The sequence below is a fragment of the Heteronotia binoei genome, chromosome 5, assembly GCF_032191835.1.
Source record: "Heteronotia binoei isolate CCM8104 ecotype False Entrance Well chromosome 5, APGP_CSIRO_Hbin_v1, whole genome shotgun sequence".
Taxonomy (NCBI): domain Eukaryota; kingdom Metazoa; phylum Chordata; class Lepidosauria; order Squamata; family Gekkonidae; genus Heteronotia; species Heteronotia binoei.
The window spans coordinates 120225545-120241785 of NC_083227.1; the positions used below are offsets into that span (position 1 = coordinate 120225545).

At 40.7% G+C, this 16241-nt stretch overlaps 1 protein-coding gene across 2 annotated transcripts in view; it reads left to right on the plus strand.

Moving 5' to 3' along the window:
• GEMIN5 (gem nuclear organelle associated protein 5) overlaps positions 1-16241 on the plus strand; it is a 33067-nt gene that overhangs the window by 10898 nt on the left and 5928 nt on the right. For both annotated transcript variants that reach the window (XM_060240257.1, XM_060240258.1), the window contains exons 11-22: positions 595-731; positions 3404-3477; positions 3931-4112; positions 5546-5685; positions 6458-6629; positions 7082-7297; positions 7881-7988; positions 8786-8914; positions 9819-9914; positions 11085-11222; positions 11405-11552; positions 12809-12928. In XM_060240257.1, the coding sequence (XP_060096240.1) occupies positions 595-731; positions 3404-3477; positions 3931-4112; positions 5546-5685; positions 6458-6629; positions 7082-7297; positions 7881-7988; positions 8786-8914; positions 9819-9914; positions 11085-11222; positions 11405-11552; positions 12809-12928 (1660 nt within the window). The remainder of the gene's footprint in view (positions 1-594; positions 732-3403; positions 3478-3930; positions 4113-5545; positions 5686-6457; positions 6630-7081; positions 7298-7880; positions 7989-8785; positions 8915-9818; positions 9915-11084; positions 11223-11404; positions 11553-12808; positions 12929-16241) is intronic.

Consider the following 16241-nt stretch of genomic DNA (forward strand, 5'->3'; position numbering starts at 1 on the left):
AATTCAAGCACCATACTAATCGATAGTGATCCCTTTTAGTCCTTATCCCTAGCTGAAAAGAAGCCTAAGTTCATGTAACTGCATTTGTTTGCACATATCTCATGTTACCCTGTCACCCCTCCTGCTGCCAGTTTCCCCACATCCATGTTCAAGTTCAGACTTTAAGCTCTTCAGGAAGCAACTCTCTTGCCTGTGTTATCTAGTAAAGCTCCTTGTATATTGATAACACTATATAATTAATCTGACAATGTTACAAGCTAGGGGATGCATGAAAATCTGTTTGTAACAGGGTTTCAAACACAAATTTTAAAACACTGTTTGCTGTGACTACAAGCGACAGGGAGATTTCACATGACAGTTTATTCTTCCAATGTTTATTTGTTCCTATAGATCAGTGACAAGGCTGTGTTGTGCAAGGCTCCTGTATGCCTCTAGAGGGTGTTAGAACTGCATGAGTTAAAAAAAAGCTTAATACATTCTTCTGTGCAGGTGCATACTTTTTTGAACCAATTTTTCATTCAAAGGGTAAGCTCTCAGAAATAGTTGCCACTGTGCTTGCTTTCTTTTATTTAGTATTCTCTCTCTTTCTCTTAGGAGGAGATGGTGACAGACCTTCAGTAACGTTGTATAGCTGTGCAGGAGAGGGAGTTGTCTTCCAACACAATCCTTGGAAACTTAATGGGGAAGCTCATGACATCAACAAAGTTATCCGAGAAACAAATTCAATCAAAGTGAGCAGGAATTCTTGGAGCATGATAGAAGTTATTTCTGCTCCATCTGTATTGTTCTGTACTTGTGGTAGATAAGCTTATTACATTGATGGACTGAGCTGGTGTGGTGGCATGGAATCCTGAGTTGCTCAGGGAACTACACAGTTGGTAGTCCAGTTTCTGTGAGGAAAGACCAAGTGTCAGTTAGCTAAAATTAAAACCTTATACAGGGGCAAGTCAGTGGCTAGGGAGCGGCCTCTGGCAGCTGTAAAGTTGAGGGGTAAGGAAGCTCAGAGACAAAAACTCTCAAGGAACTGTGTAGAGTTGGAAATGGACTGAGAAAGAGGATTCTTAAAAGAAGGGAAGATGAAGAATGAGTTTGAAGAAAGGGGAGATGGGAATTAGGGGGCTTTGAAGAAATTGCAGTACTTAAAGACTGGAGGGGCTCTATCCTATAGGTGAAGAAAAAGAGGACTAATGAAGAAGCTGGGATACAGGTAGTCTGAAATGCACAGAGCTCAGAAGACAACAGGTGTCAGAATCAGAGAGCTGACAAAAAGAGGAGCAATGGTTAAAGAAAAACGGAGAGAAAAAAGTACACACATTCTAGGAAAGAAGAGGCAGAAAGGGAGGTAGCCAAAAGGTCATAGGAGCTAGACTTAATATCTGTCCAAGGCAATTCTGTATCTTATGCTGTCACTTCAGCCTTTGGCAACTCTTAAGGGGGGAATTGAGGGCCAAAAATTGGGAGGGGAGGCAGGTATAGATGATGCTAAATTCCACATGTGGATTTGAACTAACTAGACAGTTCTTTGACTTCAAGCCTCTACTTTAGTTCATATATGCAAATCTGTTGCAGGTTTGAAACATTGACCCCTCCATGTGAACTTTTTGCAGATGTTTAACAGCATGCAACTAATGTTTCTTTTGTGGCAAAGCCACTGTCCATTGTTCTCTTAAGTCTGTAATGTATTTGCACAGGAAAGCTTAACTGAACAATTTACTGGGTTCTGGCTTTTGGGTCAGCCAGATGTTGTCTAAACACTTCAAGTTTAATAAGGCACAGTGTGTGCCTTATTTTTGGGGTAAGCTACTGTCTCCAACACCATTGTAGAAAATTAAGGAGGGAATGAAAGGTCACAGAGGTGGAATATAGAGTTTTTGCTCTCGTACTGAGGTGAGATTCTCCCTGCCTTGTCTTGTCCAAGAAATTAAATTGTGAAAGTACTAACATCACTCTAATAGTGATCTTGATGGTCCTGTGTCTACCAGGCAACAAAACAAACCACCACAGCCCGGATAAAGGGTTTCTGCATATTTGGGGCACTCCTCAGATAAGAAAAAACCCTGGGTAAATTTATGAAGGAAGCCCCACACAGACACACAGTATTCTGAGGACTGAGCATCCTCATTGCCTTCCAGGAACTATGGGATCTTGAGGGCCTTGAGTATTGATTAAAGAGGGAAAAACAATAAAGCAGGAGGGAAGTTGCTACTCAAACTCCTGACAATTTTCTTGACAGGGAGTATTAAGGGTCAAGAGATGCATGTCTTGAGGGACTCATTTGTCACAAACCTCTTCCTGTGCCAATCCATGATTTTAAGATGTTTAAGGGCTGTGATCTTGAAGCTAGGTGTTTTGATGATGGATGTAATGGGAATCCCTGAAGAAAAGTTCTTCTGGTTCTGAGAAATTGTACTACTGGAGACAATGAAGGGGACATACGAATGTAGGAATAGCCCTGCTGGATCAGACCAGTGGTCCAGCATTCTATCTCACACAGCAGGCAATCATTTCCTCTAGAGGTCCAACAGGACATAGAGACTTGAGGCCTTCCACTGATATTGCCTTCTCGCACTTGAAAAGGTTACTGCTTCTGAATGTTGAAGTTGCCTTTAGTCTCCATGACAAGTAGCCTCTGATAGACCTATTCTCCGTGAATCTGTATTATCCCCTTTTACAGCTGTTTATGTCTGTGACCATCACTACCTGCTCTGGCAGTGGTTTCCATACTTAGATCATTTGTTATGTAAAGAAGTATCCCCTTTTGTCCATATCATTGTATAAAATTGTGAGAGGCTCAGATCAGGGCTTAGGAATGTGTAGTGTGACGTGCATATTCCTCAGCTTCAGTCCCCTGCCCCCAAATCCCCCAATATGGGGAGAGTTAGGTAAAAAAATATTCCATTTACATGGTACTACTCAGGTAACTGTGGAGCCAGATGGTTCAGAATTAGGGTTAAGATGAGCATTCAACTAGTCATGTAGCCTGAGAGCTTAGCCATGATATGCTGTTGCACTATGGAGGAATATCTTGTAAGGGGTTTTCCTGACTCCACCCTACCTATTCTTTGTAGGCTACCAACTTGTGTCTCCAGATTGCTGCTTGTTACATTTGTGACCATAGTCATTATATCCAGAAAACGTTCTAGTTACCCTACACATTTTGTATGTTTCTTTATGGGTCAGTGGCTTTCCTCATTTTCCTGTTTCCAGTGCATAGTAGTAGTTGGAACAGTGGCAGACATTAATTTTTCACTCATGAAAATGATACAGATACCAGAAGTGGTTGAAGGGATTTATCCAATTTATCCCATCTTTGTAGCTTATCCCCCCCTTCATATGCATTTTTGTCAGATTTGAGGAAATTGATGCCAGAATTCTTAAGGTTCTTAATTTCATTTTCTTTTAGCACAAATTACCAGCTCACACAGAAATCAGCTGGAAACCAGATGGCACTATCTTGGCTATTGGTAATGAGGATGGGTATGTGTTTAAATTTTAATTTTCTTTCACTTGACGCTTGTATAAATGCTATTTGGGTAAGGGAGTTTTAGGCTAGTTGGACTGCACATGAGTTTGGAGGGATTCAGCTCAGTGGTTCAGCACCTTTTTATGAGGACAAAGTCACAAGATCAATGGCATCTAAAGTATGTGAAAAAACTCTGCCTGAGTCACTAGAGAACTGTTCCCGGTCAGAACAGACAATATTGAACTTGATAGACTGATGGTCTGATTTGGTATAAGGCTGCTTCATGTGGTCCCATGAGTTTGTGTCTGTAATTTGCCCCTGGATTGTATTAAAATTTTCTAGAATACAGGTGGTAGTATTGAAGTTTTCATGTATGCTTCTAAGATAATAGCTGAAAAACTGCATTCTGCCATGTGATGCAGTCCGTGAACTGACTGCTCTTCACTTTTTCTTCTCTAACCTTATAGATCAATTGAAATATTTCAAGCTCCAGAATTGAAATTGCTGTGCACCATCCAGCAACACCACAAACTTATTAATGCTATTCGTTGGCACCACAATCATGCGGCACAGCCAGAACTGAGTTACATGATAGCCTCTGGCTCAAACAATGCAGTTATTTATGTGCATAACATCAAGAATGTCATAGGTGACTATTGCTTTTACTGTCTTTAGATCTTGTCAGTACACAGTACAATGCTGTTCCTCACCTTCTGGTCGTATGGTATTTTGTATGGATTCAGAGCATTCTGTCTTTTCCTTCATTTTGAGGAAAGAGAAACATTGCGAGTGCTCTAAAGGAGGCCAAACTAAAAATAACTAGAGAACAGGCCTTCTCTATAAAAGCACCCCAATGGTGGAACCAGCTGCCAGAAGAGGTGCGGGCCCTACGGGACATTAGCCAATTCCGTAGGGCGTGCAAAACCGCCCTCTTCCGGCTAGCCTTCCAAGATGGAGCCTGAAATAAACATCACGCCATCATTAACATTAATATAACTGAGATAGCAATGAGATGAAACTATTTTAGACTGATTTTAGACTGTTTTAGATTATGTAAAAATTTAATGGTAAATTGTAAATTGTATTGAAATGTATAATTGTTTTATTGTTCAACATGGCTTTTGTCACACCTTGTAAGCCGCCCTGAGCCTGCCTCGGCGGGGAGGGCGGGGTATAAATAACATTTATTATTATTATTATTATTATTATTATTATTATTATTATTATTATTATTATTCTAATCTCTGAAATGCCAAATGGCAGGGGAATAGTTGGATTTCAAAATATCATTCTCAGTAGTTAGAATTTCTATGAAACTGTTTTATCTTTCAAGTTTGTTTGAAAAGTGTCGGGGACCTAATGAACAGAAATGAACTGTTTCTACTTAAATGTTGCCTTATCTATTCTTGACATTTTAGGGTCTGGACATCTTGTGTTATAGCAATGGATAGTCCCCTTGGGGGGGGGTGTGGAATGGAAAAGAGGGAAATGAATTCGTAGTTCATACCAAAACTAGCATTTGATTTTGCAGCAGCATGGCTGATGCCTTGAATATACCACCTGGAATCCCAGGGTTTTACAGAGATTGTATTCATGTGTGATTATTAGACCAAACAAAAGCCAAAATCCTCAGTTTATTTGTGTATGCAAAGTTGTAACTTGGGCTCTTGACAGCTCTTGGTGGATAGGATGCAAGTGCATGCAAGTTACTATTAGCTTTCTAAACTGTTCCTTTTTCTGTATGTTGAGTCTGTACCCCAATCAAGTTCTAGCATATATTTCTAGTGTAATGTCAACTGGATTGATTGCTACCTTGGGAAAACTTTTTGTGTCAGGAGTTGTCTTTGAGTTCTCTCTGAAAAGTGGTTTTAGCAAGACTGAGGTTGCAAATGAGGGGAAATTACATTGGCTATGTGAGAGAAGATTTCTTTTTGGAGAATGTACTTGTGCATTGCACAAGTGTCAGAGGGAGCTGGGTTCTCTGTCAAACAAAAGGATTGCTTCCATCCATCTTTACTCTTTGAAATGATTTCAGTGACATTTTCCTTCAGTTATTTCCATCCTTGTTTGTTTTATCTTTAGAGAACTCTCCGGAGAGGCCTGTGACAATAACAGAGCCCTTCCGTACTCTGGTGGGGCATACAGCTAAGATCACTAGCTTATCTTGGAGCCCACATCATGATGGAAGACTTGTTTCTGTTTCTTATGATGGTACTGCTGAGGTATGAGTGCAAAGCAGCCGAAGATTTTATTTTGTACCATTGCCACAACTCTAATGGTTGATAGAGGAATACCTTTCTTTAACAGGGAAAGTGCTATTTTTTTCTTGCTACTTTTCATACTTGAGTGAGGATGCTTACTACAGAATGTATGTTTCCCTTTTTAGTGTGAAGGGAAGGCATGTGTAGGAAACTGACATTATATGGGAACATCTGTCAGAGAAAGACTCTTACAAAATGGATGCAACAGCTTTGCATTTGTACTTCCTAATTTCATATTGTTCTTTGATTTGTACAGAGCAAGAACTTCCATTGTTAGAAATATCACTGCTAGGGCTACATGGTGTTGAGTCTAGATAGCTTATTTATAGGCTAGCTGGAGCTTTGCAAGGGTTCTGCAGATTTCCTACTTGCTGTTCCCTGGTGATATGAATGCCACTCCACTGAGGATTGTAATGGCATGCTAGAATTCCTTTTGTTTTTAATGCGTATTTGTTTTAATGATTGGAAATTTATAAATAAAGTGTAGGGAAAGATGGAAAGGTTTTTGCTTGGGCAGATTGTCCTCTTAATGGGGAGGAAAGAAATACTAAGCTAAACACTATTGAGTGTGATGTATGCTCAATTAAGATTTGTTTTTCCAAACTGAAGTGTATCTGGATGCCAAAGTTGTTTTTGATGAGGAAGTCTCACAGAACATGACATAAATGAATAACCTGCTTTGGGAAAGTTCTTACAGGTTTCTTTGTCTTTAAGTGAGAGATTTTGTTCACAGGTTTGGGATGTTCTAAAGGAAGAGCCTTTGCACAATTACAGGGGACACCGAGGCCGCTTGCTGTGTGTGCAGTGGTCACCTGTGGAAACAGATTGCGTTTATACTGGAGCCGATGACTTCTGTGTTCATAAGTGGGTGCCTGCAAAGCAGGAATACAGCCGTCCTCCCCAAGGTCAGTATACTTCTGATATGCAGGTGTCAAAGGGGAATGCTAGAGTCTGAGAAGGCTGGAGATGGACTGGTCTGTCAGAAAGAGGTGCTCAAGAGGACTAAATAAGAAAGGCAGCAATTCAGGCCCTTGAAATATTATGAAGACAAGAGAAGGTTCATGGGGCAGCATTCCATCTCTAGGGATGTGAACAAGCAGATCAAATACCAGAGGCATGGAGAAGAGTCAGCATGTTCCTCTAGGCTGTCTGTGGGGGCAGAGGTTCTAGGAAAGCTGAGACAAAGATGGTGATTATCACCCATTGCTGCTGTAGATGTAGTGCATGATCTCTACTGTGGCACTGGTGTATCTCCTTTTGGTGGCCTAACCTGAGCACCTTTGCATAACTTGAGCACCTTTAGAAATGAAAGTAGCTCTTTTCAGAACAGTCATTGGTTTCTGTTGCTGGTTATTAGGTAAGAAGAGCATTGAGCTGGAGAAAAAGAGAAGCTCGACACTCAAACTAAAAGCCAAGAAGAAGAAAAAGCTACTGGGGAAGATACCTTCAGCACCAGACATTCCAGTGAATGGTGGTGAGGATGCCATGGAGACTCTGTTAGAGGAGAATGGGCTGTCGGACCAAGAAGGAGAAAAGGAACAAGAGGAGCCAGCTGAGAGACCTTCCGCCGAAGGTATTTAGTGTGTATTCCAAAATCCAGCTCTTCATGCAAAGATGTAGTCTGCAAGCTTAACAGTGAATGATTTCACGTTAGTCTGGAGAGCAGTGTTTAGATTTCCAAAAGTGAAGTGGTTATGAGAAACAGCTGGCTGGCTCTCCGTATCATCCATTTGTAGGAACATGAGCACTTAACAGCCAAAGTCCCTCCAGTCTTAATTAAAATTACGTGTTTTGTGAGGCAGGCTTTAGGCTGTGCCTGGCGGTACAAATAAAGAAGGGCTGCAAAGGGGTCCCTGCACTTTTTTCCCTGCCTCAGAAGCCTGCCAGACCCTTTTCAGTTGTGTCAGTATGCGGGTGGCTTCTTTGCCGCTCTCTTCTGTGTCACTTGCTTTTAGCCAGCCTTGAGAGCCAGAGGTAGTGAAATAATCATCTGCTCCTTATTAGCTTTTAAACATCCATGCTGCTTTTTCTCAGCATAGCGCTTTGGAGGTTCTGTACAGCTGCTGTTTCTGTTTAAAGCAAATAGAGAGGTGACTGTTGTGCTGCTCATTGCTCAGCCTTCTCTCCCCCTTTTTGTTTTTTGCATGATGCTTCAGTCCACAAGGATTTCCCTACATGCCCACCACTTGCTTGCGCAGCAGACATTCCGAAGCCGCCTCTCAGCTTTAGAACCCCTCCTGTGCGGAAGGATCATATCAAACCAGGTTGGTACACATCTAATGTAAATACAAGGTACCCAAGTAAGACGTCATCAGTATCACACAATAAGAGACTGAATTGAGATGTTTTGACCCGCTTTTAAAAAGCCCGTCTTTGTTAATTCTATTTACATATACCTGAGAGGGGGGGGGGGTATAGAGACGCAAACTGTAAAATGGAGACTTGAGGCAGGAATTCAGGCATGAGTTGATAGATTTGAATGGTACAGGGCAGACAAAGTTAAGTACTTTTAGGTCTCATTTATTTTCACACTTGGTTCTTCCATTAAAGTGTATGGGATTTAAATGTGCTTAAATTGAACTGGATTGTACCTTATGATTTAGAGAAAGGAACACGATGTGTTCAGAACTTCGTATCTCACTATTTTCATGTAAAATAGACTGGCAGCTGGCATACTTTAATTATTTTGATACAAGATGCCCAGAACTGTACCCTGCTACTGAAATTGTAATTGTGGCAATGTTTATTCCTTCTTCCTTTCTCAGTCGTCTTCATGGTTTGGTTTGGTTTTTAAATGTATGGTACATGTTGATCCCAAATCTGGTCAATTCCACATAATAGCTCTCTAGTTTCTAATTCTTAAATGGTGATGGCTAATTTCATGTGCAGTGGGCAATAATTCAAAGTGGAGGTACTTTCCTCTCTTCCCCACCCCCAAACATGCAAGTATGTCTTGCCATGAATCCTGTCACCAGCACATTTGAGAGTTGATTTCATGAAATTTGAGAAAGGAAATCTCTGACTTCAGGTCTAGTTATGAGACTGTTTTATCTCCCTTCAGGGTCAGATTCTTCCATAAAGAGGAAAAAGCCACGCTCCATACTGCCTTTCAGCACATCTATGGACCAGAGGTCAAAAGAGGAACTGCACCAGGACTGTATGAGACTAGCAACTTGCTTACACTCCAAAGGTACAAACATGTACCTTTGTACTGATGGTTCTCCCTCCCCATGTTTGGTTTGAGATGTGCTGATGGTTCTCGCTCTCCATGTTTGGTTTGGACAAAGTTCTTTCAGAGTATGTGTATTCTGATGTTGAGATGTTTTCGGTAGACACTTGAATGAACTTGCTGAACCTGTTTGTTTTAAATTAAGCATACAAACAGCATGCTTGTGCAACACTGGTGTTGCAGACTGTTATATGGAAGTAAGTGCTTAAGAATTATGTGCCAGAATGCTGCACGTGTTCATTAAAAACTTTTATGTAATGATTTTATATTGTAAGGAAATGTTGCTAGGTATAATAAACTGATCTGACTGCTAAAGATATTTCTCCTTTCTGTCAGTTTATTTGATTGTAGAAATGTTTGCTATTTTGTATTAAATTGTGAATGGCAAATCTTTTTAAGGTATTGTCACTGAAATAATAATGGTTGTCTCTCACTTCATGTCACACTCAGTCTGTTTATAAGATTAATTAGCAGGAATTTTTAGCATCAGTTGTGAAATCACCATTTTTTAATTTTAATTTGAAAAAGTACAAAAGGGGAAGTTCTGTTCAAATCTTAGGTTTATACTTTAGTGTATAGTAATGTGTACAAAATGGAAATTAACTAGTTCTGGAGATCAGACAAGGTAACAACTTGCAAATGGAAGAACTTTAAAATGAATAATATGGGTGTTGAAGACCTTCTGTGTGTGTGGAGGTTAAAGTATCCTTTTAAATAACAAACTGCTCAAAGTTCTTTGAGCACAAAGCGGTGCTTTGTAAGTAGGAATTGTGATATGCCATCTATGACAGTGGGGAAAATCTTCATAAATAAGTATGTGTGACAAATAAGAAACTTGTTTTGTTTTTCATTATTTCACCTGCAGATCAGGAGGAGGATTTACTCTCTCATTCAGAGGACCATGTCCACCTGGGGCTGTTCACCAATAGACCTACGCTATACAGACTGATGGAGATAGAAGGTTAGTCCCTGGATCTTAAACCAGGTTTTATCATTGATGCAATCCATCAAAACTAAGGAAGAGCATAGAGTGGTACCCAAAGACATGCCTGACTGCAGGCACAGTGTAAATTGTGCAAAATGCCTCCTGATAATTCCTTGTGGATTGGAGCACTGCTGTATCTTTCTTGGCAATCCAGTTCCATTAGGCCAGATTAGGCATAATCTGTGACTGCTGAAGCTTCTGTGGGGCCATCAGGAATGGCTTCATAATAGGACCTGTATAATATTAAATGTACATCTAATACTGGTTGAAGAATAAGTAGTTGAAGTTGGCAGTATGCCTAAAAATCTCGATTACTAAGCAGGTTGACTTATAGACATTTGTGCAGACTTCCCCCTCAAACACAGACTTTGAGCAAGGATGCATTAATGGGGTCTCTCTCAAGTAGAAACATTGCAGATTTGTCCTAGGTTAGAAAAAGAGGCTTTTTTCCCTGCAGTAATCTCCACATTATGGCAAATTTGAACAGTTATGATGTCAAAGACTAAAACCACCTTGTACTGAATACAGCCTTGGCTTGCTGACTTCTTTTGTTCAGTACTGTGTGCAACTCAACAACTAGTATATTTTGGATTGGATTGCACCTTGTTCAGGTGCTGTTAGAACTCTGGCCTGGAATGGTTTGCTTGATGTGTATTGCATTGTTACCCTGCCTGTCCTTCAAAGAAACTGGAGCAGCAGAAGAAATGCTAAAGTGGGCACCACAGGCATATCCAGAGTGTCTTCCTTGGCAAGTGAGACCTGGAGATAATTATTACTTTGGAGGGAGGGTTCTCAGGCTTCTTTCATTTTCTAAATTTGTTGCACCTATCAAGACTAATCTCTGCAGGTAAAAAGTTAAAAAGTTAAGATTTTTAGTTTACCATCTCTACTAATTTGTTATATATTTGATGCTATGTAGTATCTGTCAGCATATGCAAGTTTGTTTCTCTGAACTAATACAGCTTGAGGGTGCTCCAACCAGTTTGCCAGTCGCAATCAGGTAACCAGTTTATTAGTGAACTGTTTCTTTGTTTATGACCTGTTTGTGCTTGTTTGGCAGGAACAGACTGACTGCGTAGAAAGTCTGAAGGGACCATAAGCCTGCTGTCTGTTGTCTGGAGGATAACCTGTTTTGTCTTCCAACAGGAAAAAGCCATTTAGAGAATGGACACCCAGAGCTATTTCAGCAGCTTATGGTCTGGAAAGGAGATATGAAGGGTGCTCTTCAGTCAGCAGCAGAAAGGGGAGAGCTGACGGACCAGCTGGTGGCGCTCTCACCAATGGGTATGCTTGGCATGCTGGCGGGCCTGTTGCTCTGCTGCCCTTTCTGTGTCAAAATAATGACAAGGGGTATGCAGAGGGAGCCCTTTCTTGTGTGCCTTAATTTATTCCTGAGTTTAGGGGGAGGGAGGTTTATGCTGGCCTGATCTTCAACATAATAATGATGATTTTCCCTCTCTCTTTAGCTGGCTATCAAGCCTGGGTGTGGACTGTTGAAGCCTTTGCAAAGCAGCTGTGTTTTCAGGAGCAATACGTCAAGGCAGCCTCCCACCTCCTCTCTCTCCATAAAGTGTATGAGGCTGTGGAGCTGCTGAAATCACATGGTTTTTTCAGGTCTACATGCTTTTTGTTTGGGATGGGGTTTTAATGTAGAAAAGTTTAAAGGGTTTATTTTAAAAAAAGTCTTGAAAGGAAGTGAGAGCAGTTCAAACTTCCACGTGAAGCAGTGGTAGCACTGCAGTCTTAGATTATCAAAGATGGCTGCTGAACAGGTAGTATGATACTGATTTGTGATTATTTTGGTTTGTGTTTAAAATAGCTATATACCACTTTTCCATAAAATGTGCATGAAGGTGTTTTTTATTTTGCCTGGTCTCCAGAATTGGTTAATGGCAAAGCTAAATGTTCACTTCTGTTGTGTTTTCTCCCAAATAGTTGCCCTTTACTTAGCAGCCTGAGGTATCTCTTCTGTTCTTGATATTTTTATATTTGAATAAAATGGCACCGTTCCCTCCCACCTATCACATTCCTTTTTCAGTTCCATTTTTGTATGTGTCTGTTTGGTTAGTTTTCTGTTACCCAAAGCCAATGGTTTGTATTTGGAGGGTGAGAAATAGCAAAATGCAGTTGTAAACAAATCCATAGCTTGGATTACTGCAAAGGTGGCTAATGCATTTTGGTTAAAATAAGTTCACATAGTCATAGATATGGATATCAAACTTCTTGCCCTTGGTCTTGCACTGTATTGCTGCATAAGGAATTAGATGCAACCGCTTTAGTCTTCTTCAGTAGCATCATATATTACTCACTGCTGACTGACAAATGACTTTCAGATTGTGTTCACTCCCTTAGTGCTACTGGTTCTTCTGGGCAACACCCTGCAAGGATACTGGGTTAATTTACACATGCATGGTCATCACTTGACTGTAGCAGAAAGTGAGCATTTTAATTGTGTGAATGAGCCGTCTTTGTTTTAATCACCACAAACAGACCATTTAAGGTTGCTGTCAGCTACTCAAATCCAGTGCCTTTCAGGGTGTCAATTCACATATTCTTCTGAATCTTAAAGGAATGAGAGATCAGCTGGTAACCTGAGTGGAGGCTGTAAATGTTTTACTATTCAATGGTTCACAGTATAACTTTTAAACAGTCTTCATGTCATTACAGTTTGAGCAGTTACTGATGTAGTGAATGTCACAGCCTCTTGTTTAAGTGACTCCTGTTACAAATAAGTGTAGGGATTAATGTGTGATGTTAATTTAAAAAACAAAACACCCCCAAATAGTATTCTAGGAAGGATTGGGTTAAGCATTCTCGGTTATGCAATAATATAATCTGATCCCCGCCCCCAATATTTCTGTTTGTTTTAGGGAAGCGATTGCAATTGCCAAAGCTAGGCTACGTCCTGAAGATCCAGTTCTAAAAGATCTCTACATCAGCTGGGCAGCAGTACTGGAAAAGGATGGCCATTATTCCCTGGCAGCCAAATGGTACCATTGACACCAAACTGTTTGCTTCAGTGAGAACTGTTGGGATTCTTGGTTATTAGATTCCTTCCTGGGAATCCAGTGTGGATTCCTTCAGTGTGAAGCAACTGTAAGCATCTTGTTTTATGAGTGGTGCAAAATACACTGGAAGCTTAGAACACAGTGGGGCACAGAATGGGAAATGAGCCTGAGTGACTTGATGGGATTTTTCCATTTTGGGCATCTTCCTTTTGCTTTGATGTTGAAGATGAGAGCTCTGAGCCATGATGTGTTGTTGTCTCTCCTTCAGTTAACCACCATTATTTAAGCCTGCTGTAAGCCAAATTGCCCTCAAGTGAGGTAGGAGAATTTATGTAGGTGGGCAAGGATGGCTAACTTAGAGGGATCAACAGCCTTTGTATACCAGAGTGGGTCTTCCCAAATGCTCATATCAAATAATGAGATGATAAACTAAAATGGATATTTATTAGAAAAATAGTTCAAGCAAACAGAAAAATAAAAATCACACCAACTAACATACAGTCCTAGGAATAATAGCAGGAAAATTGGATAGAGGAACACATAGGGACAAAACACAGACAGGGTGCATAGTTCACCATCTTGAAGACTGCATAAGGAATGGTGCAATAGCGAAGATTACAAAGGGGCAGGGGGAGCCAGGGATGACTATCATCACTAGCCATAATGGGGCCCAATTGTGTATTTGGGGATGGCTCAGACAGTAAGATGGGGATACTGTAGAAACACACTGAACTGGCCATGAACTGCCGTTGATATAACCAGATCTGTGCCCTCAAGTGATGATGTCAGGTGGTCCGTGACATGTAGGTCAGTTGACCTGACATAGGGACATGTGACACCTGACATCACATGGGGGCTGGCTCCCAAATACTTGTAAAAAGAATTAATGGGGCTTGATGGGCTTACTTATTGTTTACCTTGGCTAAAATCGTAACCGGAAAAAAGCCCAAAGGAAAAACCCCACGGACATAAATGCTCACAGGGAAAAAAGCCTCCATAGAAACATGCCCACATGGGAAAAAGCCCATACTGAAAAAAGCCCACTTGGAAAAACATGTTAAGCACCATAGATCAGGAGTGGCCAACGGTAGCTCTCCAGATTTTTTTTTTGCCTACAACTCCCATCAGCCCCAGCCATTGGCCATGTTGGCTGGGGCTGATGGGAGTTGTAGGAAAAAAACAGCTGCCATAGATGTTTATAATTATGGATAGCCATTAATAATATTTTGTTATTTTAGGATTAGAATACGTCATATTCACATGCAACAAGAAGTGACCATTTTGTTATCAATGAACTTTATTAAGAAGGAAAAACAATAATAACAGAAATTTAAACTACATAGAAATATATATTTAAATAAAATTAAATGCTTTAACTTTATTAATGTTAATACATTGTGGTACACCAGTGACCACAACAAAAGACTATATAACCCTAATAGTAAAAGCAACAATTATTTAATAATAAAACTCAGATATAATTCTTCATTGCAAATTAGCCAATCTCTTTAAGCAACTAAGTTTATCTTCCACCTGCTCATATTGTTGCACAGAAGTGGCAACCATGTAATGTAGTGCCTCATATTTCCTCTTTTCTACCTCTAGGCAACCTTCCTGTGCATTAGCCAATGTTAGTTTGTGACAAGCCAGGTCCCTCTGCAGTCCATTGAATAGAGACCACACACTGGGATGACTGAAATGGAACAAGGAATTAAGAGCATTGTGCCCCACAACAGTTTATCTGGAATCAATAGTTTCCTTATTTCAAACATTCTATTATAAGTGTCCATGTTCTTTTTTTGAAGTAAAATGTAAACACATGGTAGAGATGAATTACCCACCTTGGCATGCCATGTGTATAGTTGGTAAAACATATTTGGCACTTTATCAAAGGTGCCATCTCCATAGATGGTATCTTTGTTTATTTCAAGCATAAAATTTCTTCCACCTAAAACCAGAATTCTGTCTGGGTTTTTCCACACCAAATCATGAAGTATCAGTTGTCTATACTTTTCAGGAATGTCAAAACGTATGGTTTTTGGGTTAGGCAAATTACTGCCTGCTCTGTGATAGCTTCTCCTTCTTAAATAGCAGTAGTAGTTAAGGCCTCATAGATCTAAGAAGCTAAGCAGGACTGACTCCAGCCAGTATCTGGAAGGAAGAAGTCAATAAACATAGTTAGAATTAATTAAAAAATGGTATAATGAATTACTCCACTGGTATCTTGGACTCTGCCGGGGGGGGGGGCTGTTTTTTGAGGTAGATGCACCAAATTTGCAGCATATCATCCAGTGCCTCTCCCCAAAATACCCTCCAAGGTTCAAAAGTATTGGACCAGGGGGTCCAATTCTATGAGCCCCAAAAGAAGGTGCCCTTACCTATTATTTCCTCTGGAGGGAAGGCATATAAAAGGAGTGTGGTTCCTTTAGATGTGGTGGCCAGAACTCCCTTTGGAGTTCAGTTGTGCTTGTTACAACCTTGTTTCTGGCTCCATCCCCAAAGTTCCCAGATATTTGTTGAATTGGACTTGGCAACCCTATTCCATGGCTACCCTGTTCCACAATTATAAGCATCTATGGTGCTTTACATATTTTTCGATGGGGGCTTTTTTCCATGTGGGCTTTTTTCCTGTGAGCATTTATGTCCGTGGGGTTTTCCCTTGGTGCTTTTTTCCTAGAACCGGCTAAAACAAATCATTGTGGGGAATTTGGATTCAAATTGATTCCTATTTGTAACACCATAGCACACACAATGGGGAAGGTCTATGTGACAGGATTAAGTCTTTCGCAGTGTTGTCTCTCTGGAGCTTCTTCATTGTGTTCCTACGCTTTCCTGAATAGCCAACAGGACCATTCCATTGTTAAGAGTGTGGGTGTGGTAGCAACTTCCTTCTTGCCTGTTGCTTCTTTCATTTTCATTTCCATGGGTGCAGCAGGGGTATGTGATGGTCTCGCTTAGCCTTCATGGAAGTAGGCAGGAACAAGAGTTGTTGTTGGAGGATCTTCCAGGAAGATGGCTTCTGGAGGGCAGCTCTATGTACTGTCTCTACTTCATGACAGGAACACTGTTGAAGTTCTGCAGGGCTTTGGCAGTTCCGCAGTGAAGCCCGGTCTGAAGTCCTTCCTTGCAGGAAGATGGCATGCAGTTCTAGGCAGGGAGTGCAGCAGGGCTTGGCTGGAGAGCTTGCTACCTTAGCACAAGGTCCTTATCTGGGCCACTATTATACCCACTGCTTTCTTCTTGCAATTGAATGTTCATAGTAGTATGTTAGTGTTCTGGAGTGACACAAGTCCAT